At 40.6% G+C, this 27,375-nt stretch overlaps 7 protein-coding genes across 9 annotated transcripts; 5 read left to right on the top strand and 2 right to left on the bottom strand.

The window, feature by feature from the left end:
• The first annotated feature begins 246 nt into the window (after window positions 1-246).
• Window positions 247-4,760, top strand: si:dkey-238d18.4 (TBC1 domain family member 15). Its single transcript, XM_026371731.1, has 10 exons — window positions 247-727; window positions 1,786-1,971; window positions 2,087-2,205; window positions 2,451-2,554; window positions 3,155-3,222; window positions 3,352-3,498; window positions 3,695-3,785; window positions 3,893-4,041; window positions 4,150-4,291; window positions 4,379-4,760. Exons 1-10 carry the CDS (start codon window positions 526-528, stop codon window positions 4,545-4,547), a joined length of 1,377 nt encoding a protein of 458 aa, XP_026227516.1. The 5' UTR covers window positions 247-525; the 3' UTR covers window positions 4,548-4,760.
• Window positions 4,761-5,728: 968 nt separating this feature from the next.
• Window positions 5,729-10,576, top strand: hsc70 (heat shock cognate 70). Its single transcript, XM_026371717.1, has 9 exons — window positions 5,729-5,863; window positions 7,264-7,468; window positions 7,598-7,803; window positions 8,110-8,262; window positions 8,363-8,918; window positions 9,008-9,210; window positions 9,318-9,516; window positions 9,622-9,854; window positions 10,060-10,576. Exons 2-9 carry the CDS (start codon window positions 7,264-7,266, stop codon window positions 10,252-10,254), a joined length of 1,950 nt encoding a protein of 649 aa, XP_026227502.1. The 5' UTR covers window positions 5,729-5,863; the 3' UTR covers window positions 10,255-10,576.
• A 578-nt stretch (window positions 10,577-11,154) lies between these two features.
• On the top strand, window positions 11,155-13,273 carry LOC113169941 (chymotrypsin-like protease CTRL-1). The gene is made up of 7 exons (XM_026371748.1): window positions 11,155-11,218; window positions 11,380-11,483; window positions 11,573-11,652; window positions 11,745-11,826; window positions 12,000-12,180; window positions 12,280-12,410; window positions 12,972-13,273. Exons 1-7 carry the CDS (start codon window positions 11,173-11,175, stop codon window positions 13,131-13,133), a joined length of 786 nt encoding a protein of 261 aa, XP_026227533.1. The 5' UTR covers window positions 11,155-11,172; the 3' UTR covers window positions 13,134-13,273.
• A 325-nt stretch (window positions 13,274-13,598) lies between these two features.
• On the top strand, window positions 13,599-16,000 carry LOC113169933 (C3a anaphylatoxin chemotactic receptor-like). 2 transcript variants are annotated; one of them, XR_003299605.1, is made up of 3 exons: window positions 13,599-13,704; window positions 14,297-15,829; window positions 15,928-16,000. XR_003299605.1 is itself a non-coding variant. In XM_026371734.1 (2 exons), the coding sequence occupies exons 1-2, from the start codon at window positions 13,695-13,697 to the stop codon at window positions 15,349-15,351; spliced, it is 1,065 nt and encodes a 354-aa protein (XP_026227519.1). In that variant the 5' UTR covers window positions 13,599-13,694; the 3' UTR covers window positions 15,352-15,859. The 2 variants fall into 2 exon arrangements, 1 of the variants encoding a protein (XP_026227519.1); XM_026371734.1 differs by lacking the exon at window positions 15,928-16,000 and having other exon boundaries at window positions 14,297-15,859.
• A 657-nt stretch (window positions 16,001-16,657) lies between these two features.
• On the bottom strand, window positions 16,658-20,216 carry lin37 (lin-37 DREAM MuvB core complex component). Of its 2 annotated transcripts, none has more exons than XM_026371750.1 (9): window positions 19,815-20,216; window positions 19,554-19,629; window positions 19,419-19,469; window positions 19,223-19,258; window positions 18,959-19,044; window positions 18,702-18,859; window positions 17,790-17,921; window positions 17,594-17,667; window positions 16,658-17,038 (listed from the first exon to the last, which is right to left on the bottom strand). In XM_026371750.1, exons 1-9 carry the CDS (start codon window positions 19,846-19,848, stop codon window positions 16,951-16,953), a joined length of 735 nt encoding a protein of 244 aa, XP_026227535.1. In that variant the 5' UTR covers window positions 19,849-20,216; the 3' UTR covers window positions 16,658-16,950. The 2 variants fall into 2 exon arrangements, with proteins under 2 accessions (XP_026227535.1, XP_026227536.1); XM_026371751.1 differs by having other exon boundaries at window positions 19,229-19,258.
• A 191-nt stretch (window positions 20,217-20,407) lies between these two features.
• Window positions 20,408-25,228, top strand: proser3 (proline and serine rich 3). Its single transcript, XM_026371710.1, has 14 exons — window positions 20,408-20,655; window positions 20,750-20,853; window positions 20,930-21,038; window positions 21,116-21,390; window positions 21,630-21,781; window positions 21,908-22,011; window positions 22,637-22,722; window positions 22,802-22,932; window positions 23,095-23,312; window positions 23,396-23,892; window positions 24,068-24,257; window positions 24,522-24,690; window positions 24,922-25,003; window positions 25,095-25,228. The coding sequence occupies exons 2-14, from the start codon at window positions 20,843-20,845 to the stop codon at window positions 25,144-25,146; spliced, it is 2,076 nt and encodes a 691-aa protein (XP_026227495.1). The 5' UTR covers window positions 20,408-20,655; window positions 20,750-20,842; the 3' UTR covers window positions 25,147-25,228.
• hspb6 (heat shock protein, alpha-crystallin-related, b6) lies at window positions 25,205-26,520 on the bottom strand. Its single transcript, XM_026371760.1, has 4 exons — window positions 26,403-26,520; window positions 26,156-26,313; window positions 25,814-25,936; window positions 25,205-25,738 (listed from the first exon to the last, which is right to left on the bottom strand). Exons 2-4 carry the CDS (start codon window positions 26,309-26,311, stop codon window positions 25,580-25,582), a joined length of 438 nt encoding a protein of 145 aa, XP_026227545.1. The 5' UTR covers window positions 26,312-26,313; window positions 26,403-26,520; the 3' UTR covers window positions 25,205-25,579.
• Window positions 26,521-27,375: the final 855 nt, after the last annotated feature.

Here is a 27,375-nt window from a genome sequence, read left to right as displayed (position 1 = left end):
TGCACCTTTTAAGAGTTTAACCTGCTGAAATACTGTGATGATAATAATAATAATAATAATAATAATAATAATAATAATAATAATAATAATAATAATAATAATAATAAAAAGAGGGAGGTTTTCTTCATATTCATCTTTATAACAATCCCACTGACCCTGACATTTGTGTTGCTAACAAAGACCACTAGGTGGAGCTAGATTGTTTCACAAACTTTCACTGTGGACTCCACCTGGATCACAGGCCAAACTCGGATCTTTAGGTGCAGTCATATGACTCCAGATGGCAAAGTGGGAATGATCGCCCCAAACCTTTTGGGATCCTGAACCAGACACCGCTCTTGTGTGATTTTTTTTTTTTATTTTTTTCAGCTCCAGCTCCCACAGGAAGACGGATGTGTGGAGGAAGAGTCGCGTTGTTTAGGAAGCAGAAAGTTGGACTAGGAGAGGATGATCGCTCGTTGTCTGATCATCTGCGTCAGGAAAACAGCGCTTGATCCGTGCGTGGTGTGAACAACGCAGCCACGGATGGAGGATCCGAGTAACAGGAGTGCACCTCAGACAGCGGGAGAAGAGGCGAGCTCATCGGGTGGTCACCAACCAGCTGTCCGCCGAGTGGCAGCGGTCAGCTCTCCAGCTCTGTCCGCCGCACGTCTCTCCTTACCCGGCGTCATGGACACAGAGGGCAGGGTCGACGAGTCCAGACTGAGGATGCACATCTTCAAAAACGGTTTCTATCTATCTATCTATGCATGCATATCAGTATGAAATGATGAAATGTTTATTTACACAATGGAAATATTGTTGTTATTTATCTGATATTTTGCATAGGTTGTGGGACATGGATCCCTCTTTCTCGTTGTGTAAATAAACTAATTTAAGCCTAAAAACATTGTGAAAACATAAATCAATAACCATTATTATGGGCTTTTGGGTGTAGAAAAATACACACTTAGTAATTCAAGAGCTTTTTATTATTATTATTATTGTATTCATTATGTCACATGTCCAGACTCATGAGTGAATCAGAACCATGCTTATAGATCAAGCAGGAATCAAGTGATGTCTTGCTCCAGGACATTAGCGGAGTCACAGTCGAGCCATTCTCTAAAATATAACATTTCACTGAGCAGCAGACCCCCTTGAGCGAAGGATTGCAGCGTGACTGCTGAGATAATACATCAGATACCATTGAAAGGGTGGGTACATGTCTAGGAAATGGAATAAAATCACATGAGATTCAGTCAGACAAAGTGTGATTGTTGTTTCACAAGACGCCACCATTTCACTGTCAATCGTGTGATTCTGGCAGTAACTTCATGTATTTACTGGTTGTTTTTGGTTCCAGAGGCGCAGGCTCAGAGGAGTTCCCACCAAATCATGAATGAATGAGCAGGAATGTGAAAACTCACCCTGTTTCTCTGCCGCCCTCTGACCTTTTATGCACATTCCTACAAACATGGAGACCAGAGATTAAAGAACCTGCAGAGCAAAGCATTACATAAGACACTTCAAATCCTCATCACCAGCCCGGTGAAAGCAGTGTAAAGTTCACAGTGTTTAGGCTCAGTAATTGCTCGCCCAAAGATTTCCCTCTTTCCTCAGCTTCATCGCTCATATTGTGTGTTTATTGAGGGTTAGGTGTTTTGATCTAGCACTGTTTGGTTTGGCTGAATGACAGCTGTTCAAATACATGTCTAACCTCTTGGCTCAAAAACACTAGAGGGTCACTTATATTGACAACTGTAACTGGATTCAATCAATCGAGGTTTTCAAATCCCTGCTAAGGTGGCGTGTCTCCCTCCGAGCGTGGCCTGGTGTGGCGTTTCCTGTTTGGGATGTATCCGTGCAGCTCCACGGCTTTAGAGCGCTCTCTGCTGCAGGAGCAGCTGGCGGTACGATACCGGGTCATGAAGAGAAAGTGGCAGCAGTTCCTTCCTTCATCTGTGCAGATGCACCTCAACGGCACTGATGGTAAAGGTCCTTTAGGTCTTTGAAGTGCGCCGGCATTCACTTGTTGTCTCTCAGTTTCCCTCTCATACTTTGTGATTATATAGTATATGACCATATGATCCTGTCTCTGTTACAGCTGAGCTGGTGGCAGCTGTCAGATACTTTAACCAGAGGCAGGCTCAACTACAACAGCAGACTCAGGACCTGTCTGAGGAGCTCAGGGACAGGCTGGCGTTCTTGGAGCTTCAAGCACAGGTTGGATCAGTCATTTGTTTAGTCATTTATTTATTGAACAAACATGTCATCATATTAGATCTGTGTACTTTTACAACTAAAATCTACAGACAGGCCATAAACAAGTATTCCCATTTCTAGGGAATGTGAATGAGATTTATTTAAATGTAAGGACTAAACTCAACGTGTCAGTGAACAATGAATATGATGATGCCAGTCACTAATAGTCAAGTATATTTTTCTTTACCATTCCCTCCTTTTAACAGATACTATTTGAGCGGTTTACTTTCGACTCTGAAGAGCTCTGTGAAGCAATACGAATCATTGACAAGGATGTGCCGAGGACGAACAGAGATCTGAGCTATTATCAGTGAGTGACTGTGAGCCATTTCGTTTGTTGGATTATTTTGTTATTTGTGTTCCAAACATGTAGAAATTCAATTTGTTCTCCATGACAGGAAGCATAAGTAGAATTCTTTTCAGCTTCTTCTCAGCTGACAGAAAAGCATACAAAATAAATAAACAGTGGTAAGTCGGGCCTAATTTACTGAGCCAGAATGACCCTTAGGGCCACATTAACATTTCAGGTTTATAGCAAACCAGAGAACCTGCCAGGTTATTACACAACACCTGAACCTCTTGTTGTTGGTTGAGCCGTTTACCCATGTTCTAATTTCTCCAAGATCAGGCTTTAAAGCTTAAGTCATGTAAATCTTGTACTGAGGTAATACAGAAATAATATGTGAAAGAAAATGAAATCCTAAGAGCCTAATTTGTAATCACCATTTGAAATATTGTGTATATTAATATCACTAATAGGTCATTTAATTGCTTCCTGGAAAGATATACTTAAAAGCATGCAAGTAAATTAAATTAAACTAATTTAATGTTTAAATTAATACATATTTGCACAAAATGAACAGCCTATCAAGTTTCTGCTAACATTTACTAATAATGTATGTGTCCACAGAGGTGAAGGTTTAGGCAATCTGTTGGTGTTGAGAGACATCCTCATCACTTATGCTGCTTTTCATCCAGGTAAAACAACAAGAACACTCTTATGTTTGTTGACACTGTCGAGATCACACCGCATTAGACACTGTGTGTTGTGCCATTAAACCCGCTGCCTCTTTGTTTATTCGGTACTTGTCTTGATTGTTGATCCAGAGGTCAGTTATGCTCAGGGAATGAATGACCTGTGCAGTCGGTTCCTGGAGGTTCTTGACTCAGAGGTCGACACTTTCTGGAGTTTCTCTTGCTACATGGAGAAATTCTCCAAGGACTTCAGAGCTGATGGTCTGCACAGAAAAATAGGTGGGATTAGACCAAGAGAAATGCAACATTATGTATTCATGACCTCTAGTGGTACAACAAGAGCAGATATTCCAGTACAAGCAATCAACTGTCAGACGTCATTTGATACTGTAAACATCAACATCCTGTGTATAAATTACAGTCTAAAAAGTATTTACGTGTAAACATTTCAAAGAGTTGTGCTTAATGTCTAAAGAGTTGGAGGCAGACCTGTTAAAGGAACTGGACCCACAGCTCTATGCTCATTTAGCCACAGACAGCATGGAGAACTTCACCTTCTGCCACAGGTAGATCTTCGTAGATACCCTGTGTTGATAATGTCCATATCTGAATATACTTGTGTGTCCTTACTCCTCATTCTCCATTTGGTTGATGTGTGTGCGCATGTGTTAAGGTGGCTGCTGCTGGGTTTCCAGAGGGAGTTTGAACACAGGGATGCACTACGTTTGTTTGAGATCCTGAGTTGTGACCACCTGGAGCTCATCTCTCAGCAAGTAGACCGAGCCCGTTATCAGGAAAGGCTGGCACGAAAATACAGCACAGGTGAAACTCAACTTGGCAGCATAAATAAGGCCGAATGGAGGAATATTTACCTCTGTTGACTATCTGACGTTCACACATTGATATGTTTCTGTGTTGTCATGTTTGCAGAGGACCGTTCCGAGTGTGAGCTGCAGGCCATCAACACTGACTTCACTTTCGAGCTCTTCATCTGTGCAGCCATCCTGTTAGAGAACAGAGAGTGTCTTCTGCGGTGCCGAGATGACATCCAGCTCATCCAGTTTACCAGCAGGTTTGTTTGTATTCTAACACTTGGCATCTCGAACATGAGAAAGTGCACCAATCTGTGTGTTACTGAAACCTTTGCTGTTTTATGCAGCCTTCAGGGAACACTGGACCTCAACAGCACATTGAAGAAAGCAGAGCGCCACTTCTACAACTACTGCAAGCGCTGTGCTTGGGATTATATGAATGTGCACTGCAGAGCACAAAAGAGCAAAGAAGAGGACTTCCTTTATCAACTCCGTAGTTTATTTGTTTTAAGGTGATAGTTAATAATTAAAATCTTATATGAAAGAGTCTTATGAAACTGTAATTTGAAACAAGGGACGTAATCCCGTTTTGCATTTTTGATGGCACATATTCTTTCTTTTAGTTTCTATGTCAGAGGAAAACTGATAGCTGCTCATCTGAAACGTAGGAGTTATTGCTGTTTATATTGTATGTACTGTATTTATTACATGAAAGTTGACAAACACTGACTGTGAGTGATTATAGTCGCTTTTCTGTGCTGCGATGAGTAAGAAATGAAGTTTAATATAAATGAATATATAATAGTACCACCTTCAGTGCCTTTGTTATTCATGGTTTTGCAAGATTGAGCTGGTAGAAAAAAACAACCACTTGCCACACGTGTCTGACTATTAAGATCTAGCGTGTCGCAACAGGTGGTGTCTGTAACAAGCTGCAGTTAAATTTAATGCCAGATGGCCTATGTGTCAGAGAGGCCCATGTAACAAGAATAGAGGCCCAGCTTTTGAGCTCTGGCCAAGTGACCATGTAGTAAGGTTAAGGAAATTGAACCCATACAGAATATAAATAACCTGAAATGATACCTCAATAAAACTAGTGAAGATTATTAGGTGGTGTTTTTCATCTCCAATGTGTTGTTTTAATGCTGCTTTATTGTGTAGCTTCTAAAATATAGTAGCGTCTTTGATTTGTGCTTCGACCCAAAGACCCATCACCATACCAAATTGTACTAAAAGTCAAATAGAATGAAATGAGAACACCAAAGACGTTTCCTCAGTAACACTACGCTGCTGCAGTGTCTGTCCCTAAATAAACATTTTGATCAAAGCAACATGGATTCCATCCTCTTTGAATCATCTTTACGTGTAATATACTCACAGTAGATAAACTATGCAGTCAACTGTACAATCAGTGCAGCACAGAACACATCACTGCTTCTCAGAAGTGAACTAAAAGTATGAGGCATCTTTACCACAAATGGAATAAACACTGTACTGTACTGCTGTATTCAATGCAGTACTATTAGTACTTTTTCTTTTTCCCTCAACTTACATTAGCTCAACAACATCAAGCTTTCATTCAATCAAACCCAGTCAGCTGGAAGAATTATGGACCTAGAACCTTCCTCGGTGAAGTCACCTGACACCCGGATGGGCTCTCCCTAAAAGCGCTCTACATATGCTGGGGAGCAGAGACACTCACCCTCTTAGTCTGCCTGCCAGGAGAAAGAAGGGAGCGCTGAAGAGGAGCTCACACGTTGTGCTGTGTGCTAGGCGAACATAAAGCACCTTAACGCCGTAAACGCTCAAGTCTTGACCATCTAAAGTGAAAGGTAACCCCTTTTATAAGAAGCATTGCATTCAGCATGGCTTCGTGGCCTGTCTTGCTTGCTGCTTACACAGCTTAATTGTGAGAGGTATTCCCAAATGAGCTAAGCTTGCAGTCGTGTCTTTCCTATTCAGCATCTGCTTAGTTATAGAGAATTTGTGAATTCAGTTACACAATTGCCAATAATATTACAACATGGCACTGACAGTGTCTAACACCCCCCACACCAGCTGCCCTCTTCACTTTCACACACAGAGTAAATGTATGCATTGGTTTATCACACGCTATAGTGCTGTCACATGCATGTTTCAACATTTGTTTTTTTTTTTTCTTTTTTTTGCCAAGACATATGGCAGGTTTCAGACGTGGGTGGAGCGAGTCGGTTGAGCAACAGCACTATGTCAGCATTTTCTGCTCTATGTTACACAACCGGAAAACAAGCGATAATTCAAAAACCTGTTCAATTTGGGTGAAGTTGCAGAAGGGACAGTCAAAGAACATTTTTTTTATTTTGACTTAATAGACCTTCACAATAAAAAGTCATGAATCATGGCAGCTGGATCTTCTTGTTAAGTTAAAACGTTTCACAAATCACTTTAGTGGCTTCTTCAATCTGAGGATAGTTGGGTAGAGATCACAAATTCATAAACTGTGAAGTAAGTCCAGTGGCTTTGACTCAATTTCCAGAAAGTGTGAACTTGATGACTGAATCTTCACTGAAAATGAAAAAATATTTTCAATTGTATGATTCAGGCTTGTGATTTGATGGTAAGTAGATAGTGTATTTTTTTCTAAATGTGGTTTTCTGCCACACGGTGCAAGTTTTTGTCAGCACAGGAAGTGTGGTAACAATAACTCTTGTTGAGATCTTAATTAATTATAGCTCTACATTTTGCCTTCTAATCATTGCTAAATGACCACTGAATTTGTAGCCACCTTCCAATCATTGCAGTGTACATACACTTACGCTTTTAATAGTAACTGTAAACTATTTGGAGTCAGCTGTCGGAAAATAGACACACATCACTACTGCAGGATCAGATCATCACACTTCACCAGCCTGACTGGGATACCACAGTGGTTTGGTGAAGTAGCTAAAGGGCTGTACAACATAGTTCAGCCATTTGAGTAATCACATGGCCACATGTCTTGACAACATGTTGCTTACATATGTTTTAAACAACAGTACAAGCACATTTTATTTTACAATCCAAGTACAAAATAATTACAATTTCAAACATTAAAAAGAACCATTAAGGGGATTCTGAATATAATGATCAAGGATAATACCAATAATATTCAGAATATTGATTGTGCAGTGAGGACTATGTGCACTTCTATTGGATTATTGTTAGGAATGAAAAGGGGCTACATTTATTGATGTGTTTCATTTGTGTATCTAAGATGTCTAAAGGACCAGCAGTAGGTATCGATCTGGGTACCACATATTCCTGTGTGGGCATCTTCCAGCATGGCAAAGTGGAGATCATTGCCAATGACCAAGGAAACAGGACTACACCCAGCTATGTGGCCTTCACAGACACTGAGAGACTTATTGGAGATGCTGCCAAGAACCAAGTGGCTATGAATCCATCCAACACTGTGTTCGGTAAGAGTTGCCACAACAACAGACAATAAACAATGCTTAAACTCAAAAACAGTGATTCTAAATCATTTGTATTATTCTCCGTATTGTGTTGATGACTCAATATACAACTATCCATTGTATCTACTTTAGATGCCAAGCGCCTCATTGGCCGTAAGTTTGACGATCCTGTGGTGCATTCAGACATGAAGCACTGGCCCTTCAAGGTTGTGAATGACTCATCCAAACCCAAAGTGGAGGTTGAATACAAGGGGGAGATCAAAACCTTCTATGCTGAGGAGATTTCCTCAATGGTCCTCACCAAAATGAAGGAGATCGCTGAAGCTTATCTTGGCAAGGTAGTTAATAAAATTGAATAATAAACAATGAATCAATCATTCATCAAGAATAAGAGTAATATTATCTGTGTTTTCAGTTGGCTTTTCTGCAACGGTCCAGAAACATTAACTCATCTTTGCAGCTCTCACACTTACACTCTGAGATGTAATATCACATCCTTTTTACAAGCACCTTTCTCTTGCATAATGCTAAAAAAAAAAAAAAATTCAGTTTAACCTCTTCCACCTCTAACCACACAGTTTCATGTTTTCTGTGGAAGCACATAACTGCTTTTTTATTGAGTAAATGTCATCCTGTTTTCACAGCCTGTTACCAATGCAGTTATCACAGTTCCTGCTTATTTCAATGACTCCCAGCGTCAAGCCACCAAAGATGCTGGAACCATTTCTGGACTTAATGTGCTGCGCATCATCAATGAGCCTACTGCTGCAGCCATTGCTTATGGCCTGGACAAAAAGGTAACTGACAAGTAAAATGCAAAATGCAACCTGTTTTATGTTCCAACATAAAAATGAAACTCTTTCATTGTCATTTATAATTCTATTCACTGTCTTCTAGGTTGGTGGTGAACGTAATGTCCTCATCTTTGACCTTGGAGGTGGCACATTTGATGTGTCAATTCTGACTATTGAGGATGGCATCTTTGAGGTTAAATCCACAGCTGGTGACACTCACTTGGGCGGTGAGGACTTTGATAACCGCATGGTTAACCACTTCATTGCTGAGTTCAAGCGCAAATTCAAAAAGGAAATCATCAACAACAAGCGAGCAGTGCGTCGGCTGCGCACAGCGTGTGAGCGCGCTAAGCGTACCCTATCCAGCAGCACCCAGGCCAGCATTGAAATTGATTCACTCTATGAAGGAACAGATTTCTACACCTCCATTACCAGGGCTCGCTTCGAAGAGCTAAATGCAGACCTATTCCGTGGAACCCTTGAGCCTGTGGAGAAGGCCCTCAGGGATGCAAAGATGGACAAGACCCAGATCCATGATATTGTCCTGGTGGGTGGCTCCACACGTATCCCCAAGATTCAAAAACTACTGCAAGACTTCTTCAATGGCCGTGATCTTAACAAGAGCATCAACCCTGACGAGGCTGTGGCCTACGGTGCAGGTAGTATCTCTACAGCATCTCAGTTTATACAGATTTTCTAACGGGATTTTTTTTCCACAATTTATATTTCTATAATCAACTCTTCACAGCTGTGCAGGCAGCGATCCTGGCTGGTGACAAGTCTGAGAATGTACAGGATCTGCTCCTACTAGATGTTACTCCTCTATCCCTGGGAATTGAGACTGCTGGAGGAGTAATGACAGTACTTATCAAGAGGAACACCACCATCCCCACCAAGCAAACCCAGACCTTTACCACCTATTCAGACAACCAACCTGGTGTGCTTATTCAGGTATAAGTAACCATCGTTATAGACAGTTCATGTTCTACTGCTTGTGTACTACAGTTATTCCTGAAAGAGTTGGTGCATCAGAATTTGTTTTGACTCATCGGTTTCAGGTATATGAAGGAGAGAGAGCCATGACTAAAGACAATAACATCCTAGGCAAATTTGAGCTGACTGGTATTCCACCTGCTCCCAGAGGCGTCCCTCAGATTGAGGTGACCTTTGACATTGATGCCAATGGCATTCTCAATGTGTCTGCAGTGGACAAAAGCACTGGGAAGGAAAACAAGATCACCATCACCAATGACAAAGGTAGACAAACAAGAACATTAACATGCCAATATAGTGTCAAGTCTATATGAAAATAAAATGACAAGGAAAGGGAATTGACAAGGCTTGTTTTGCATCCTCCCATAGGGCGACTGAGCAAGGAGGACATTGAGCGCATGGTGCAGGAGGCCGAACAGTTCAAGGCCGAGGATGACGTCCAGAGAGAAAAGGTCACAGCCAAGAACTCCCTCGAGTCTCTGGCCTTCAATATGAAGAGCACTGTGGAGGATGAGAAGCTCCAAGACAAAATCAGTCCTGAAGACAAAAAGGCCATTGTGGATAAGTGCAACGAAGTTATCGCCTGGCTGGACAGAAACCAGGTAAAAAATAATTGACTGAACCATGAACCCTAATAGAGAAGACACAGAAGTTCCTGTTTGTTTCAGACTGTGAAAGCAGAAAGGTTCTTATCATTTTGACACAGTTAAGCAATTTTCTACTTCCTCATCATGTTGTTTTTATACAGTAAAGTATTACAGCAAGCCTTAATGTCTCAACAAATTCTTTGTTCCTTCTGTTACCCAGACAGCAGAGAAGGACGAATACGAACACCAGCAGAAAGAACTGGAGAAAGTGTGCAACCCCATCATCTCAAAGCTATACCAAGGGGGTGCAACAGGTGGGATGCCAGGTGGGATGCCTGGAGGAATGCCTGGGGGTTTCCCCGGTGGAGCAGGAGGTGGTTCCTCTTCTGGCCCAACTATCGAAGAAGTTGACTAAATACAGCAGTGATGTGTTGTATGTCTTCACCTGAGGTCCCAACATACACTGTCCTAAAGCTACTGTCTTAGACATGATACTCACTGAATAAAGATGACATAACAGGCTTATTTTTAACTTAAACTTGGGATAATATTTGACAAATATAAGCAACTAAATCTTGATTCTTCACACATTACTCAGTCACAGAATATGTAACCGAAGTCTGTTTGTTGTATTGAGAATCCTCTGATGATGTGCATGACCATTCTGAAAAAGTCCTTTCTTTTAACTTGTAAATCCTAAATATTAAACCAATAAAGATGGGATTTCAATTTGAAAACTTTACAGCATGGTTCTTCTGCTTTACACCTTAGTTTACAATTTCATTTCTCTGTAGCTGATATACATTAGTGCACAGAACAGGTATGGATAGAAAAACTGAACTTGCAGCAGTTGAAAAGTGCAGACAAAATGAGTTCCTGTAAACATGCCACAAAGGTTTTGATCAATATCTTTATTCCTGTATGTATTAGCTAGCCTGAATGTTTACATTTGAACAACTTGATAAAAGAAGGTGCCTCAGAAGTTGTCAAAGATCATCTGATAAAGGTGAATATGATCTTAACAACAGAATACTGCACAACTTATTTGTTATTTTAAAAGCCATGACCCATGTTCAAAAGAACATGACAAACACAAGCATATGACTAAATGTGTTGCAGTTAAAAGTAAAGTAATCACAGGTGCTTATCAGCAGATGTTTGCTTCCCAGACCTATCAGTCACCTATGGCGATTAGGAGTGTGTGTGTCCATGTACTGTTCCCTATTGGAGCAGTACACGGGGAGGTCAGGGTCAAGTGTGTAAGAGGCACATATAAAAACTGGCCTCCCAAACAGTTTACATTCAGAGACGTGAATCATACTGTGACGTAGCCATGTTCTTGCTCATCAGTTGTTTTGCTCTTGTGGCTTCTGCACTGGGTAAGTGATTGGTGGTGTACCACCAAATGAAATAGTCTCTTACAGGGTAGCAACAGTTGTCACCTTTGATATTCAAGCTTTATTGCACACCAGCACAAAACACTACACTAGAAAACATACTCTGACCGTATATCATTTTAAATTGTTTTATTGGGCCCCAGGGTGTGGCGTGCCCGCCATCAAACCCCAAGTGAGTGGCTACAACAAGATTGTAAATGGGCAGAATGCTGTGTCTGGATCGTGGCCCTGGCAGGTTTCACTTCAGGTAGTCTGCAGTAATGCACTCTCCACACCCTCTGCAGTTTTGCTGCAATCTTCCTACTTGCCTTTAAAAAGTTATTTTCTCACTCGTAGGATGGTACTGGATTCCATTTCTGCGGAGGATCCTTGATCAACCAATACTGGGTTGCCACTGCTGCTCACTGCCGTGTGTCGTAAGTACCTTTGAAGTGTCCCAAATCCACATGGGACTAATGCCGACACAACCATCTCTGCAAAATCTCTGAATCTGCTTTTTTGTCTTAAGTGCTAGAAACCATCGTGTTATCCTGGGAGAACACGATCGTCAGTCCAACAGTGAACCACTTCAGGTTAAGACCATTGCTCGGGTAAGCAACACCATGGTGTGCTAAAAGTCATTTTGTTTTGTCGGCTACATGCAAACCTTTGCCAGAATTGTTTCCTGGGTAGATCTGTCACTGCATTGCAAACAAGCAACATAACATTAGGTCTGATTGACACTGATTTTGATTGCCCTCACCTCTCTCAACTCTCTATCCAGGCCATTACTCACCCCTACTACAATGCCCAGAACTTCAACAATGACATCACCCTCCTGAAGCTGTCCTCCCCAGTACAGATGACAACCCGTGTGTCTCCCGTGTGCCTGGCATCCTCTAGCACCAACCTGCCTGCTGGAACCAAATGTGTCACCACTGGGTGGGGCAAGACTGGTCAGACCTGTGAGTACTCACACAGGCAGGACAGTTACATTTCAATGAAGATAAACTGCTAAATATACTGCACAGCTTGTCTTATCTCCACTTCTTATCTGTTTCCAGCAAGCCCCCGCTACCTCCAGCAGACTGCTCTGCCTCTGCTCAGCCCTGCTCAGTGCAGACAGTACTGGGGTCAAAACAGAATCACTGACGCCATGATCTGTGCTGGCGCTTCTGGAGTGTCTTCTTGTCAGGTAACAACGTGAAATATACATTCGTAATAAAAGTAAAATAAGTAACTTTTTCAAAACAATGATCAGCTGTTTGTCAGTTAAACAGTTCATGATGAAGTCATAACTAACAATAAGAAAGTACTGTATACATTTGCATTAGTAATAAACAGTTGATATCTTGCAAATCTGGATGATTAACAAATGAGGGGTTATTAATGATTAATAAACTGTTGCCATGCCATTGCATGTCATATACTTATTTTTATATTAGTAATAACTTAAACACCTCTTGCTTCATCAATTTAATTCACTGACTTGCAGCTTGTGAAGTACTGGATTGTTACTATTACTAACCCTCTATCCTCTTATTCATCAATGATAATTTTACTGCATGTGCTTTCCTGTTTTTGAATTAATATCAACTCTTTTAGCAAGTCAGCCCACATCCTGTGCAACAGAGAACACAAGGTCCTCTAAATGCAACACTAACAAGCAATATCAAGAACTAAGGTTTTATTCTCTGACCACTTGCTGACTTTTACAAGTCCATTTGAAAAGCATACTGTATTTGTCTCTCTGTAGGGTGACTCTGGTGGCCCTCTGGTCTGTGAGAGCAGCGGGGTGTGGTCCCTCGTGGGTATTGTGTCCTGGGGTACCTCTAACTGCAACGTGCGCACTCCTGCTGTGTACGCCCGTGTGTCCTACCTCCGTAGCTGGATCGACCAGACTCTTGCTTCCAACTAAAGAGCAAACACACAAAGTCTCTAATATACATGTGCTTACATGGTCACCTTACGCAAGCATCCTGTATCTATTACCTGCCAAGTGGATGCATAAAAGAAAAAAAGAAATCTAGAAATAAACAGAACTCTTGAGTAAACAAACTAAGTGTTGGTTTCACGTTGTATATACATTTCAATACCAATAAGTGGAAGTTTGACACGTGCGGGTGGTGCAGTTTGTGTGCGTGTGTGTGACTACGCATGGGTAAGGGAGGGGTGTCAAAAATGGACTGTGCAGCAAACATTTTCTGATAAGACAAAAAAGACTAGAAATACACTTACAACAGGGTTTCTAAAAACCGGAATCATAAAATATACAACATGTGACCACTGAAATAAAACTTGCATTATATTCTAAGGTGTTCCTGTTGTATCTACTATGGCCTTTAGACAAGGCTGCAGCAGTGTCCCATTGGCAGCTGCATAACCTGAGGAGGAGGAGTAATCAGAGAGAGTGACTATAAGGCAGCACCAGATAGAGATCAACTTAGAATAAAGACAGACTCTTACTGCACCAGTAAAAATGACGGCTGGTAAGAAATTTTTTAATCATTTATTTGAATAAGAAAAATGCATTGCTTTTAAATAGCATAAATAGAAAGTTGTTGTGTGGTAATTTATTGTTAAAATATACAAACCTCGCTTTAGTTCCCATTCAGTTAGTTAACATTTAGTTTGTTATCATATTTTCTGATCACACCAGAAACTTAATGAAATTAGTAGAAAAGTCTAAATATTGTGCAGCTTCTTCATCAAGTCTAGTTCTATAAGTGAGTGAGACCCCGGTGTTGCACGTGTCATGATAAGGATTTTGAAGTAGAGCAATAAATTGACAGTGCTCAATGCTCAGTGCATATTGTCAAGTCTATTTCATCACATTATCATGATAGCACTGTTCAGATATTGATATAAATATTTTATCTTTTTAAATTCTGAGCACCACATTAGTGAAGGTTTTTTGTGGTATTTAATAAATAATATTTTATTGTGTTTCTTTCTCATTTTTATTCTTATCTCATATGTTGCATTTGGAAAACTGCCACAGATACACATACTTACTTGCTTGGCCAACACAGCAGATTCTAAGAATAATGTCTCCAATGACTGATTTCTTTTGTTCCTTAGACAACACCACTAACACCACATCTGTGACAGATGTTGTCGGAAATGTGCGTATAGCAACAGTGGTCATCTACAGCATCATATCTGTAGTTGGAACAATTGGCAACGGTTTGGTCATCTATGTGACAGGCTTCAAGATGAAGAGAACCGTCAACTCAGTTTGGTTTCTCAACTTGGCCCTGGCTGACTTCCTCTTTACTGCCTTCCTGATTTTCACAACTGTTTCTCGGGCTCAGGATTACCACTGGCCATTTGGACTTTTCATGTGCAGGTTTAACACCTTTGTGACTGTAGTGAACATGTTTGCCAGCATCTTTCTTCTAATGACCATAAGTCTGGACCGCTGCCTGTGCATCTGGGTGGTGGTGTGGGCACAAAACAAGCGCACTGTTTGCAAAGCTCAGTTCATAAGTGCTATCATCTGGGTGGCTGCTGTGTTGCACAGCATACCTTATGCCACTTATCGTGAGATTAAAAAACGGGGGGATAAGACCTATTGTGGTATTCGAGATTCAAATGTTCGTAGGAATCTCAACATTGTTCGCCTTGTTATAGGTTTTCTCATCCCATTCTTGGTTATACTTGTCTCTTATGTGGCCATAGGTGTTCGAGCAGGGCGTCTGCAGAGGATGAGGAAACGGAGATCCCGCAGGATCATTTTCTCTGTTATTCTTGCATTTTTTCTCTGCTGGTTGCCCTTCCATTTTGTGCAATTTGTACAGTTAAAAGGTTCAGATGTTTTCCAGGAAATTGTAAGGTGTCTGACTGTGAGTTTGGCATTTTTTAACAGCTGCCTCAACCCCATTCTCTATGTTTTCATGTGTGATGAGTTCCAGAAGAAACTCAAGAAATCCATATGCTTTGTCCTTGAGAGTGCCCTGGCAGAGGACCAGTTGTCATTTATGTCTTCTCGCTCCTTGTCATCTCACCTTTCAAGGATTTCTCGGAAGTCTGGATCTATTGCACCTCTGGAAAAAGAAAGGGCGCCTTCCTCCACAAACTCCACAGAAAACAAAGTGTATATCACAGAAGAGAGAGAGACTGTGTTCATTGATTGACATCCATGGCCATCCATCCATTAGGTATCCTTCTCATTAGGTGTACATTGTTGAAGAAATTGTAAATCTTATGAACTGAAAGTGTCATTCCCAATTAATTCAGACAGTACATCTGTGTTTCTCTTTTTGCACCTGTTACAACTTCCACTTTTTTATAATTTCTATGGTATCATAGCTCCTAATATAGTCACGCTGTAATTAGCCACAAGAACTGAAAACATGTGGATGTGCTGCAGTTTAAGATGTAAATATTATGTAAATGGATTATCAATGGATGTAAAATAATTTATTGTTTTGTATCTTGTGCTATCATACATTGAAATTGAGACTAGTTTTTATGTTTATGTTGATTTTTGTTTTTGTTTTGATCTTGATGCTCCAGCTTATGCATCCAGGTTTTCTGACAGGCTATCTGTAAATTGAAGCATCCATGATACTGTTCCACAAGACTGAATTTTAATATCTGAGCTTTACACTTGTAAGTACAGTGAATAAAAATGTGCTGTTACCAAGCTGTTATTTTACTTCTACATGACAAACATGCGTTCACATAACTTATGGTGTTTTATCTCACAGGATACCACGGTGTTAAAAACCTGACTAATTGAGCTTATGAAATGGAACGAAGGGCGCACTGTGAAAACCAAACCTGTCTCACATGAACTGATAACACACCACAACTCTCAACAGTCTTGTCAAAAACAACTGTGCAAAGCTATTTGACACGCTGAAACCTGTTGTTTGCTACTGAACAAAGCAGTGTTTCACCGCAGTAGATCAGAACTACCTTGTTATTTCTCTACAAATTATTTTTCTGCTTCATTCAGTTGCAGCTTTAGCACTGACGTCCTCACCTATGCATTGTGTGATAAAACACTGTGTGAATGACACACATACCTATAACAAATCTAAACAATCAATGCTGCAGGACAAAATTATAAATGCCAAGACTCCTACTCTGTTCATCTGGTGCAGATTCCCCATAGTCAGCTCTTTACCCTCATTAGGCTTGCATTTTCTGACTGCAATGAAGTTCCTGCCAGTAAGCAATACTACACCACAGATCCTGTTTTTAGTGACGCATTCATTAACTGACACTAGAATTTGGAAAGTGCAATTACAAAAACAATTCACAATTCCTATGACTGGACATCTGGTTTGGTGGTGCCATTTCATGCATACCAAAAGTTATGGTCCTATGTAAAAAGGTTCTTTTAGTGTTGTCTGATGCTTACAGTATGTTTATGTATGTTTAAATTAAAGAAGCAAAATTGGAGTCTGTTTTTTTTTTTTCCAGTCAAGTGATACTGATGAGCAAGTCCGTTTATTTAGACATCTACACAGAATTTCTATGAATCACTTCATACTATAAGACATTCACACAGAACAATGTCAGAACTTAAACTCACTTAAACATCCTCCAAAAAATCATCTCTGTGATGCACAGGACAAGTGATCTATGCAAGGCTCCAGATTTAAATTCATCTTTCGAACTATGAGTCCGATTGTAAAGACTTAAGGTGTAATCAAATATCTACTGCTGCCCCATGTCTCCATTCCAACTGCAAAAAGTCCACTGTCAAGGTACAAGGTAGCCAGTTAGCGATCATAGAGCTCCTTCATCTCTTTAAGGATCTTGATACTCTCGCTGTATCTTAACTGGTTCTTGTTGGAGCACTCCTTCCATCTGGGGAAAAAGAACAGGAAACAGCAACTTTCAGCCCTCATTCCAGTATCAATTCTACATCTGTTTTTAGAACAAAAGCTTATGTTGAACCTGTTTGAGCCTGTGTGTCTCATTGTTGAGCAAGTACACAGTTATCTAGTATGAGACAAATATTTCACACAAAGTATTTTCAAACAAGACTTACAAATACTTTTGTTTTTCAAATTGTACTCTCTCTCTTTGAGCCACTAAGTAATATATTGCTATAAAATATGGAAGCTCTGAGTAATTACCAGGAATTAAATTTCTGTTCTTAGTAACCACCTCCTACATGCATCACGCTGCAGCCATAATACATAATATCTTGGACACAAAGACATTACATTTGGCAGACACTAAAAGAACAAGCATGTACCATGTTGTACATACATACTAGCAGATCATTAGACATTAACAACTTGTTACCCTTCAGAACCAAGTGACAAATAAGGAAACTGCTAGGTGAAACTCTGACAGCAAGCTGGACTGAAAATAATTCTTACAGAGGCTCTGAAATGGCTTTTATGAAAAACATACTTTTGCCTTATCTTTTTCCATCGTTCCATGTGGTCACATATGAGAGGACCTGAAACAGGTGCTGAATCTGATAACTACGTGGAAAAACAAAAATTGTTTAGTTAGCTGCAGTCCAAAGATGAACTTTTCTGTTGCTATAAGGACAGATGTGAAATAAAATACCATCAGTAATTCTCAGGCACAAATTATACAGAACCTGGGTAACAATGGGTTTTTCCGTCTGTGGGATCCTGAGATTAACGGGTTCACCAGAGCTGCTGACTGGACAGGGGGTTGGGGGAGGGAGCCTGTACACATTCTGACCTTTACCGTTGATCATGTCTGTGACCTGGCAATAGAGAAGAAAAAGAAGTGGCGCAGCAGTTAACTCTAAACTCTTAGAAATTATTCCTGGTGTTACAGTCAAAAACTCAAAGATCATGGCATAACGCCATCCAAAGTTATTAATACCTTCTTCTAAACAGAGCTGAGCAATGAAACAATTTTAATAATTATTACAAAACAAATTCCAATGATACTGATGATTCAGTAGGTACCCAATGTTATGTGTATCTGGACCAAAACATGGAAGAAGAGAAGGAGATGACATGCAGTAAAGGTCCCCAGCTGGACTTGAACAGGGGATGCTGCAGTTAATGCACTGCAGCTGTTTGGCTACCAAAGCGCTCCGAAGATTCAAAGTTTTAGGTTTAGTATTTTAAGCTGTGAGTCAGTTTAAGTAAACCACATTTACCCACTTACAACTGTTTAATCTTAGCCACATACTGCACGCAGGTTTGATTGAAAAACCATTTACTGTTGACTTGTAAAAAATGCGGAAGGAAATGCAGCTTGCCTTTCAAGACATATACAGAATAAAGTTTCTGTACCATAAATCCTAGCTCTGTTCTCACTGTCCTCTGCATATTCCCATAGTGACAACAATGGCCACAATCTCTCATTGGCTAGCCTCTTTTTCAGAGGACACTGTGAACACAGCATAACAGTGTGACAATAATGGTAGCACTCCTACTCTGCCACTCTACAAAGGTTAGCAAGTTAGTGGTTTGCATGTTTGGGTGATGTCGGCATATTTAGATTAAATGTTACTGCACATCTATGGTCTCACCTCTTCCTCTACCATGCTGTGTGGGGGACTTGGGGAAGCTGGCTCTCGAACAGAAGGATTGTTTCTCATCCAGGCACGGCAGATAGGATACAGTGGGGTGCTAGTGTTAAACTGAGCCAGATCCACACTGCGATCAAACAACTTAATAATGTAAGCATCTGGAAGAAACACAAAGCAGATAAAATAGAAAAGGTAAGACATTGTACAATGACGAAACAAGGCAGAGCGATCATGTTATTAATGTCTGCACTGTTTACTTTGTTTATGTTGATTGCTCTCTGGTATGCCCTCATCCATCTCTTTTCGCTTCTTCCTCCGGTGCTGTGGAAATCGAGCAGATGGTCTGGAAAAAAATAAATAAATAAAAAAATAAATAGAAATAAAAAACTAAAATTAAAACAAGGATGGAAACTTCAGAGCATATAGACAAGCAGGGGTAGCATCACAGAGCAAATTTGTTTAATTTAAGACAGAAAATATGATTTTTGAATTACTAGTAGTTCAGGTTGAAAAATACATACACTTGCCTCTTTCCAGCAGATGATGGAGACAAATCCCTAAAGAAAGTAGAAAAAGCTTCTTATAAATACAGACCTTTATATTTTTTGGTTCAAATGAACATATTCACTAATTTCAACATCAACTATAGTAGATTTTAGATCATTCACTCTACACAACTGTATAAATACACCTGAACTGCAATTGATTGTTCCATACTTGTTCAAAGAGTCCGCTGACATTTTTCCAGTATCACTCTCATTTTGCTCCCTGTTTAAAACACAATGATATTAGTTGTACTGGAAAACAATCACAGTCTGTAGTTAAAGTTCAATTGTTAATCATTTTGCTGACCTTTCATTTTCAGTCTTCTCTACCAGTCCCTTTAACACAGCATCCAGTCTACTGCGTGCACCAGGCCCCTCTAAATCTGCAAAGAAAGAAAGAAAGTTGAACAGGTACTTTACTGAAGCGAGGATCACTCACTACACCACATTCAGTAATATATACTGATCGTATATGACTTTCTTTCAACGCATTCAGATACCGGCATAGTGACTACAGTGACAAATATAGAGGGTTGTTTTCTTGTAAGGGGGGTGTCCAACCTCTTACCTGGCCTTTCAGTCTTGATCTTGACGTGATGCATTATCCCCACCTTTTAATTTATATATCCCGTTAACTGTGGAAACACCGACGTTTAAGGCAACCTAAGCTCTCTCTGCCTTCATAAAGCTAAATACAAGAGCAGGATTGCTACAGGACAGTAGGATTAGCTAGCTAGCTAGCTAGCTGCGATTCAGTTAAAACTGTTTACAACCAGTTAGCCAGCGTCTGCGTTAGCGGTAACGTTAAACACTGGATAACACTAAAGTTAGCTCGTTTCGCTCGTTTGATTAGTTGACTAACTGTTCTACCTGGAGAGTCCCATACTCTCACTTGATATATAAGGAATACTCGTGGTTTTATTGTTAAATCAGACCGCCGCGCTTGCTAGCCTAAATTACAGTTGCTAACTTAGCTCGTTTGAGTCGAACGAGTAGCCATAGCAGACTTTCCTCTTCCGCGCGCTGCCGGTTTCCTATTAATTGATTGGCCCTTGTGCAGCAAGGCCGGGCGACGTGATTGCGTTAATCGTACGTCAATCATAATAAGCTGACTGCCCATTGGCTAGCGGCATTGCAATAACTTCTGGCGTAAACAGTGACGCTTCCTTTTGCCTTCATCGATATTCTTAAATATTTCGAAAAGGATTTTAACACAAAAGCGAAGTAATTGTTTCCCCAGGAAAAAAGATTTATTTTCAGGATGAATGCAACTTCAAAATGCCCGCTGTAGCAGCACAATTGTGTTGTTTAACGGACAGTTTGTTTCGTTTTGGCGTTTGGTTCCATGGTAACTTTGTTTTGTGGATATGGTGAATTAACTCGAGAGGCCGGTGGAAAATGTGGTTTTCGTATGTATAAGTCTTTATATACAGTCAATGGTATAACTAAATAAGTGGGAACTAAGTAGCCCAACCACCTAGATTTACTGATTTGCCTCCGAAGAACTCATCACGGACGAGGCATAAACCTGGACCCACACTGGAGCATCTATTGTGCATCTTGTCCTGTGTTCACCTGGGAAGTTTTTAAGTAGTCATGAAATCCAGGTAAGATCTGAGGACCACATGTTTTTCTTGTACTCTGAACAATAATTAAAGTTGGTCATATGTGATGTTTTTGCAGTATCCCTGTGTTCACAAGGCAGAATCCCTTCCAATCGGTGTCAAGAGGGGGAAAGACACACTATCACCCATCCGGCAGCCAGTGTCTGACAAAGAAAAAGAAAAAAACTGTATGTTTTAAAGGAAACCAAACATAAGTTCTGTTCTGAGTCAGCACATGAATGATCCATCATTTTTTCTTTTCCAGGCTTTAAGTCCTGAACGTTTAAACCAGAGATCCACTCCACAAACGCACACTCTCAGCTCAGAGAGCCAACTGCCATTGGAAAGACGTGACAACCGCTGTGCTACCAAGGATGGACAACCTGTTTATGCAGAGTCCTGGCCCTCCACTGACTGTGGATCTTCTCCTGCCAGCTCCGTAACTTCATCTGACACAGAGACACCCAAACAGTCTACAAGAGCAGGGAAATCCAAAGTTTCCTTTGACATGGAAGATCAGGAGGATTCTGTGCTGGCAAAGTATGCTTTAGTTTGATAGAGTCACGACTACATCCTTAAATTTAGCCAATGTTGCCATTCTTGTTCAATTTAAACCTCTTTAACAGAACTGTAACTTCATTTTGTAGTGAAAAGGTGATTAAAGTCATGATTCAACATGATCTTGTTATTGTAACTGATTGAAAGATACTGGTCAGTGGTTATTTTATTGAACTATGTGAATGACTACTTGTAACCGTCCCTGACCTTTGCTTTTCCAGATACATAGAACGTTTCCGCCACGGTCGACCACAGAGTCGAGAAGAGCGACAGCTGATGACTTCTGCCATTGGAGAGGAAGAGCTGCCTTTTTGGTGGATGTCACCCTCATCTTTACCCTCCAGTTCAACACCAACTAAAACAACAGACAAAGGTAGATTTTCACTTGCTGCTGTATTTTGAATATACAAGCTATTAATTTCCCTCTAGCTCTGCAATTTAAATATAGAAAGCAATGTTTCTAGTGAAATCTTTCTGTGGACTCCTTTCCTCTGAGTAGATGTCATCCATCCTCTGAACGATGACCATGCACATGATGTTTTCAGTGCAGCTGTTCAGCGTCAAAGTGACAGACCCCTTTCCCCGTGCAGAGGATCCCTTAGTGTAAGTGCATTCTTGAGTTGTTCAGGAGTCATATAACTTTTTCTTGTGTTTTTTCTTGGTTAATTGCATACATTGTTGGGTCATTCTAAATGTACATACACAGGTACATTTATTTCTTGAAAAAGTAAACAAAAACACACCTAAACACCAGATACTCTTCCATTGTATTTATTTTTGTGCGTGCTGTTTGATTTGTTATTGGCATTTGCTATCCCTTGCTTATGCCAGGTTTGTCTGAATACTCAGGAACCACAATGTCTACAGGAGAGACACTTTATTGTAACTGTGCATATAAATATTTGCATTTCACCACACCACATGTCCATTTGGAAAGCTCTGTGTTTACTGAATCTTATTTTACGTAACTTTGTTTGATACTTTTATGGCTTGTTCAGCCTGCTCATGTCACCCAACCTAAAATGATAATAATAATATTTATAGTATATTTGTTCACAGTTAGCAGTATGAAGCAAGACAATGTGACTTATTCATTTATTTACTCAAATGCTATATATCTATTTACATGCTTTAATTTATATATGCAGAATTTAGCTGAACTTAATATTAAAATATTACAAGCAAATTGAGCTTATTGAGGGTTTTGCCTGTTCTCTTTGTTCATAAGGTTTTTTTGGACACCTCCCAGGCTGAATTTGAAGATACAGAGATACTACACCTCCAAGAGAAGGCCAGCAGACTTCTGCTGAAAGGGTGTGAAGACCAGCATGTAATATTCATGACAAATCAATACTTTCCTTCAGTTGTAAGTAACCTGTCGTCTCACTTACAGTGAATGTACTCTGAGTGATGGATCTATTCCTGTCAGCTCTGAGGGCCTGGGGTTCTCAGATTTCTCTTCTCCAGTCAGTGTAGATGAACCAGTGCAAAGACCTTTGATTCCCAGTTTGCTAACTACTACCGGTAAGACAAGAGTGGGAATATCACTTGTTAATGTTATTTTTTTCTTCCAATATGTGTAGTATACTTTCACTCTCTTGCAATTAGCCTTTTTTTCACAGTTGCTATTTTAAACTATTGTGCTGGGTCGCTATTAATAAGCTATTTGCTTATTGTCATTTACAGTGAAAGTCAGCTCAGATTCACAAAAATCTGTCATTCCTTCTTTGGTGACTCCTACACGGCCAGAGGAGGACATCTTGTTTCAGTGGCGTTTAAGGAGAAAGATGGAGCAGGCTAGGGAGTGGCCCCAGTCCATCCGACACTCCAGTCTTCAGGGTTCCACTTTAAGCTGGCAGGCCCCCAGTTTAAGCTATCCCACAGCCAGTAGACAGGTCTATAAGGTTGGAGTCATAGTGTATCATATTTACTTACATTTCAGTGTCTATTCCATATTTACAGAGTCATTTTCTTCTTCCATCTATAGCAACAGCAGAGTACTCAACCTCCTGAATTCTCCCAAAAAGCTACACACAACACTGAAGCTAAAGAAGCCCATGGAGCATGTCCTGTAACTTCCAGTCCACCTCCCTTTCATAGTGTTGTTGTTTCTGGCTCTTCAATCTCTCAAACCCAGGCTATTGCCCACGTTCCTGCACACATGCATTTACTCTGCGATGTCTTGCCCTGTCCTGTCAAGTCAACTCATGCTAGCGCACAACAAAGCATTTCCCTAACCTCGAATGAGTCTCAGGCCAAAGTTGTCCATAAAAAGACTAAAGTCCCTGGAAACACAAATGAAGAACCTTCTTTTAAACATGCGTCATCTTCACCACCTGTGTCATCTGGGACTGTAGAAGAAGAAAAGCCAAGTCACCACAAGAAACAGGAGAGGACCAGGAAAGAGAAGGCACAGACAGAAGAGTTGGAGAAGATTGAGAAGAAAACAGGGGCATCCACCAGGAAGCAAAAGAAATTAACAAGGTGACCTTTACTCTTGAGTCAGCAGAGTCTTAACCTTAATATATGAAGTGCCTTAAGATGAAATTGTTGTGATTTGGTGCTCTATAATTAAACTAAATTGAACTGAATTATGTTCACAGATACACACAATGTTTACACATTTTGTTTTTGTGTTTGTCCTTTTTTGTTTTTGCAGATATTCTGCTGATGGCGAACTTTCTGATGGGCATAGCTCTACAAACAGTTGTTCACATCAGAGACTTCCCAAAAAGGTCAAACCATCGAGAGGGCATCGTCCACAGCAGGGAGCACAGGAGTCTCCCAGTGAGAGCTATACTTGTGATCATGCACCACCTCCGTCTCCAGTCCACAGTGCATTAGGACAGGTGAGCACGTGGGGAAGCTGTAAAGGTTTTTACCAACTTCATCAGCAGAAATATGTGAGGATTTGTCTTAGACTTGATATTCACCTTTTTATTCAACATGATTATCAAATCCTAGAAACCAACAAGTGAATTCCTGTGGAAAAGCGTGAAGATAACATTCTGGCTATAGATGTCGAAGTGCTGCCATCACTGTCCCTCTATCTGTAGATGTCATACATCACCATCTGATGTTGATGTAGAATGTTGTTTTGTTAACCCTGGCAGGTAGTTTCCGAGGTGCTGTTCCCCACAGTGGATTCCTCTCCAGCACAAAAGACCTCTGTCTCCTTGGTTTCTCCTCATAGCACTGCTCCTGCACCTCACTCCACAGTTCCTCCATGCAGTGCACAGAACTCTGTGGAGGTCATTTCCCAGCTGCTGCAAGAGGCTGAAGGTCAGCTCACAGCACCAACCTTTACCCTTTGGTTAACTGTGGAGAACATTTTCTAACTTATGAATAGCATCCAGTTCTAGTGTTTCAAAAATCAGTGCGCTCATTTAACTCAAGAATGCTGGCTCTCTTTTTGTCATGTATTTATATGCTGACGATGTTCCACTATTCAACCGTCTGCTTGGCTGCTCATTACCTGAGCCTGAAGAGTTTTTTTCTTTTTTATTTTTGCAGATTCAGATGAGAAGGAGTTTGAAGAGGACCACTTACTACAAGTTCTTCGCAAACAGAGAAAATGGGTGAAGGAGCAGATCAGGTAAAGCATGAATTAAATTGATTCTGCTTGTAAAATGTCTATATATGTAAAATTATGTCAGCTAAATAATTCACTTTTTTTTTTCTTTTAGTGAAGTGGACTCTATGTTGAATGAATTCCTGGGTGAGAAACAAGTTACTTGATGATTAGGAAGAAGCACTTGATGTGGTTGCTTTTTATTTTTACTTTTTTATAAAGAAATAAAGTTTATTTGTGAAATGTTGCCACATTCAACAGTTTGGAGTTTGTGCATCATTAATCACAATTACAATACAGTGCAGTTTACAAAGGTTGCACAAAAAGAGAAGCAGCAATTTGATATGTGAACACAGAATATTTACAAAGACTGGTTCCATGAAACATTATGAAAGATTGATGACTAATAGCAGCGCAGTATATACAAACCTCTGGGTGCACGGAATATTAGAACAGTGCCAGAAACTGAACAAATGCGTGTTTTGGCACAGGCTGAGTGCTGCTGGTACTGGATGAGTCGTGTATTCATACAGGTTTCTGTTGTTTTCTTGTCAAACGTGGTGAAGGTGGTGGAGATGTGAGGGTTTGGCATTAACGTGATTAGGTTGGGGATCTTGAGTTCTCTGTTTGCAGCATAGGTGCAGATATGACAAGGATGCCGTCGGGAGACACGGCCGACTCCAAAGCCATGGTGTCCACTCCCTTTGGGATTCGGTAGCGACGGTTAAACTGGCATGTTGTGAACCCAGGTCCATCCTTCTAAGAAAACACAGAGCAAACACTTGTTTACATGTTAACACACTTAACACCTGCTGTATATAAATGTCTACCAACCTGTTTTTCCTCATGCTTTCCTTGCACTTCCACAAAGTCTCCTATCACTTTGACCATTAAGTCCTCTGGGTTGAAGTGCTTTACATCAACTTGAACTGTAAATCCAGTGTCATCACACATCACCTACCAAAATGAGAAATACTGTTTAGGTTTTATAGAAATGCAGCTTCCAACAATGCTTGAGTGTTAAAATTCATTCTTGACTGTAGCTTTCAAAAGGTTGGACCTCATCACTTCATTATTTTTCCACTTCTAATGCAAAGGGCTATTAGATATTGTTTTCATGCAGCCAAAGATAATAATAATAATAATAATAATAAAGTACAACTTGAATTAACCTACCTCTGCAGAGCCGCTGTTATCAGTCTCTGGAATTAGTAATTTCGGGGACCAGTTATATTGCCCATGAGTCCCATTCAGCCGAGGAATCAGAGGTGGTAAAACCTTCTCCCATGGGATACCATCGGTCGGCAGAGTGGGTGGCAGGATGAAGTCCATTTCTGATCAATAAAAAGATAATAATAATAATAATAATCGAGAACTGACTCGACATCAGATCCTATCAGACTACAGGGTGTAGTGAACTTACCTCTTCTTAACCAAATAACGAGCAGGTTAGTGCGCTCTCTGCTCGCGTTGGGTCCTGGATGAGGCGCAGTGAGTCTGACTCCCAGCTCCTCTCCTCCTGGGTCCTGGAAGTCACACTTACGGTGTGTGTGTGTTTTATACTGCAGTTACATCACGAGTTGGGAATTCATGGTGGGGCACCTTGCTTTTGTTTTGATGTGGACTAATGTGTACCCTTGGGTGTTCAGCAGGGAGCGTGCGGATCAGCGTGTAAGATGTATTGTTCGGGGACAGACGCAGCTGTCGCGGGGTTGTCGTCAATTAAAATGTTTATTAGTCATGATCAATGTCACAGTTCATAGGATCGCTGACACCAATACAACCCGTTCGCGTGTATTCGTCAGATCTTACGAACTAAGTGCTTCAAGCCGGTTGTCAAGGAAGATCTATCCAAAAATAAGTTCAAACGTCGTTGAGCTGATGCCAGACGGACAGTGACAGCAGGGACGTGGAGCACATGCCACTGCACGTGTGCTCCCACCAGTGGCACTTCCTCCTCATCACTGACTCTCACAGTGGTGGAAGAATTATTCTGATTATTTACTACAATAAAAAGTCATACTCAACCCCATCAGGGAATCATGGATTTACTAAATGGAAGTAGCATAAAGCATCAATAGTAAAGTAAATAGTGACTAAATATACACTAAATACAACACACTTGGAACCAATATGCAGTATCCATGACATGATTCTTTCATTTCGTCTACATGAATCAGTCTCGCTTTAAGTGGCACCGTGCATCATAGAAAAGTACTGTATGGACTGGAGATTTCTTGTTCCTGGCACTTGCTGGTGAAGTCAGCAGTTATGTACTGCAGGCACATGTTCTCCCTGTTCTCCAATGTAGAACCTGTCACTTAAGCTTTGACCAGAGAGACTAAAAATGGCACTGATTATGTGATGACTCATATAGGATGATAGAGAAGCGGGAA

The sequence above is a fragment of the Anabas testudineus genome, chromosome 16, assembly GCF_900324465.2.
Source record: "Anabas testudineus chromosome 16, fAnaTes1.2, whole genome shotgun sequence".
Classification (NCBI taxonomy): Eukaryota; Metazoa; Chordata; class Actinopteri; order Anabantiformes; family Anabantidae; genus Anabas; species Anabas testudineus.
This window is presented reverse-complemented; position numbering and strand designations above follow the sequence as displayed.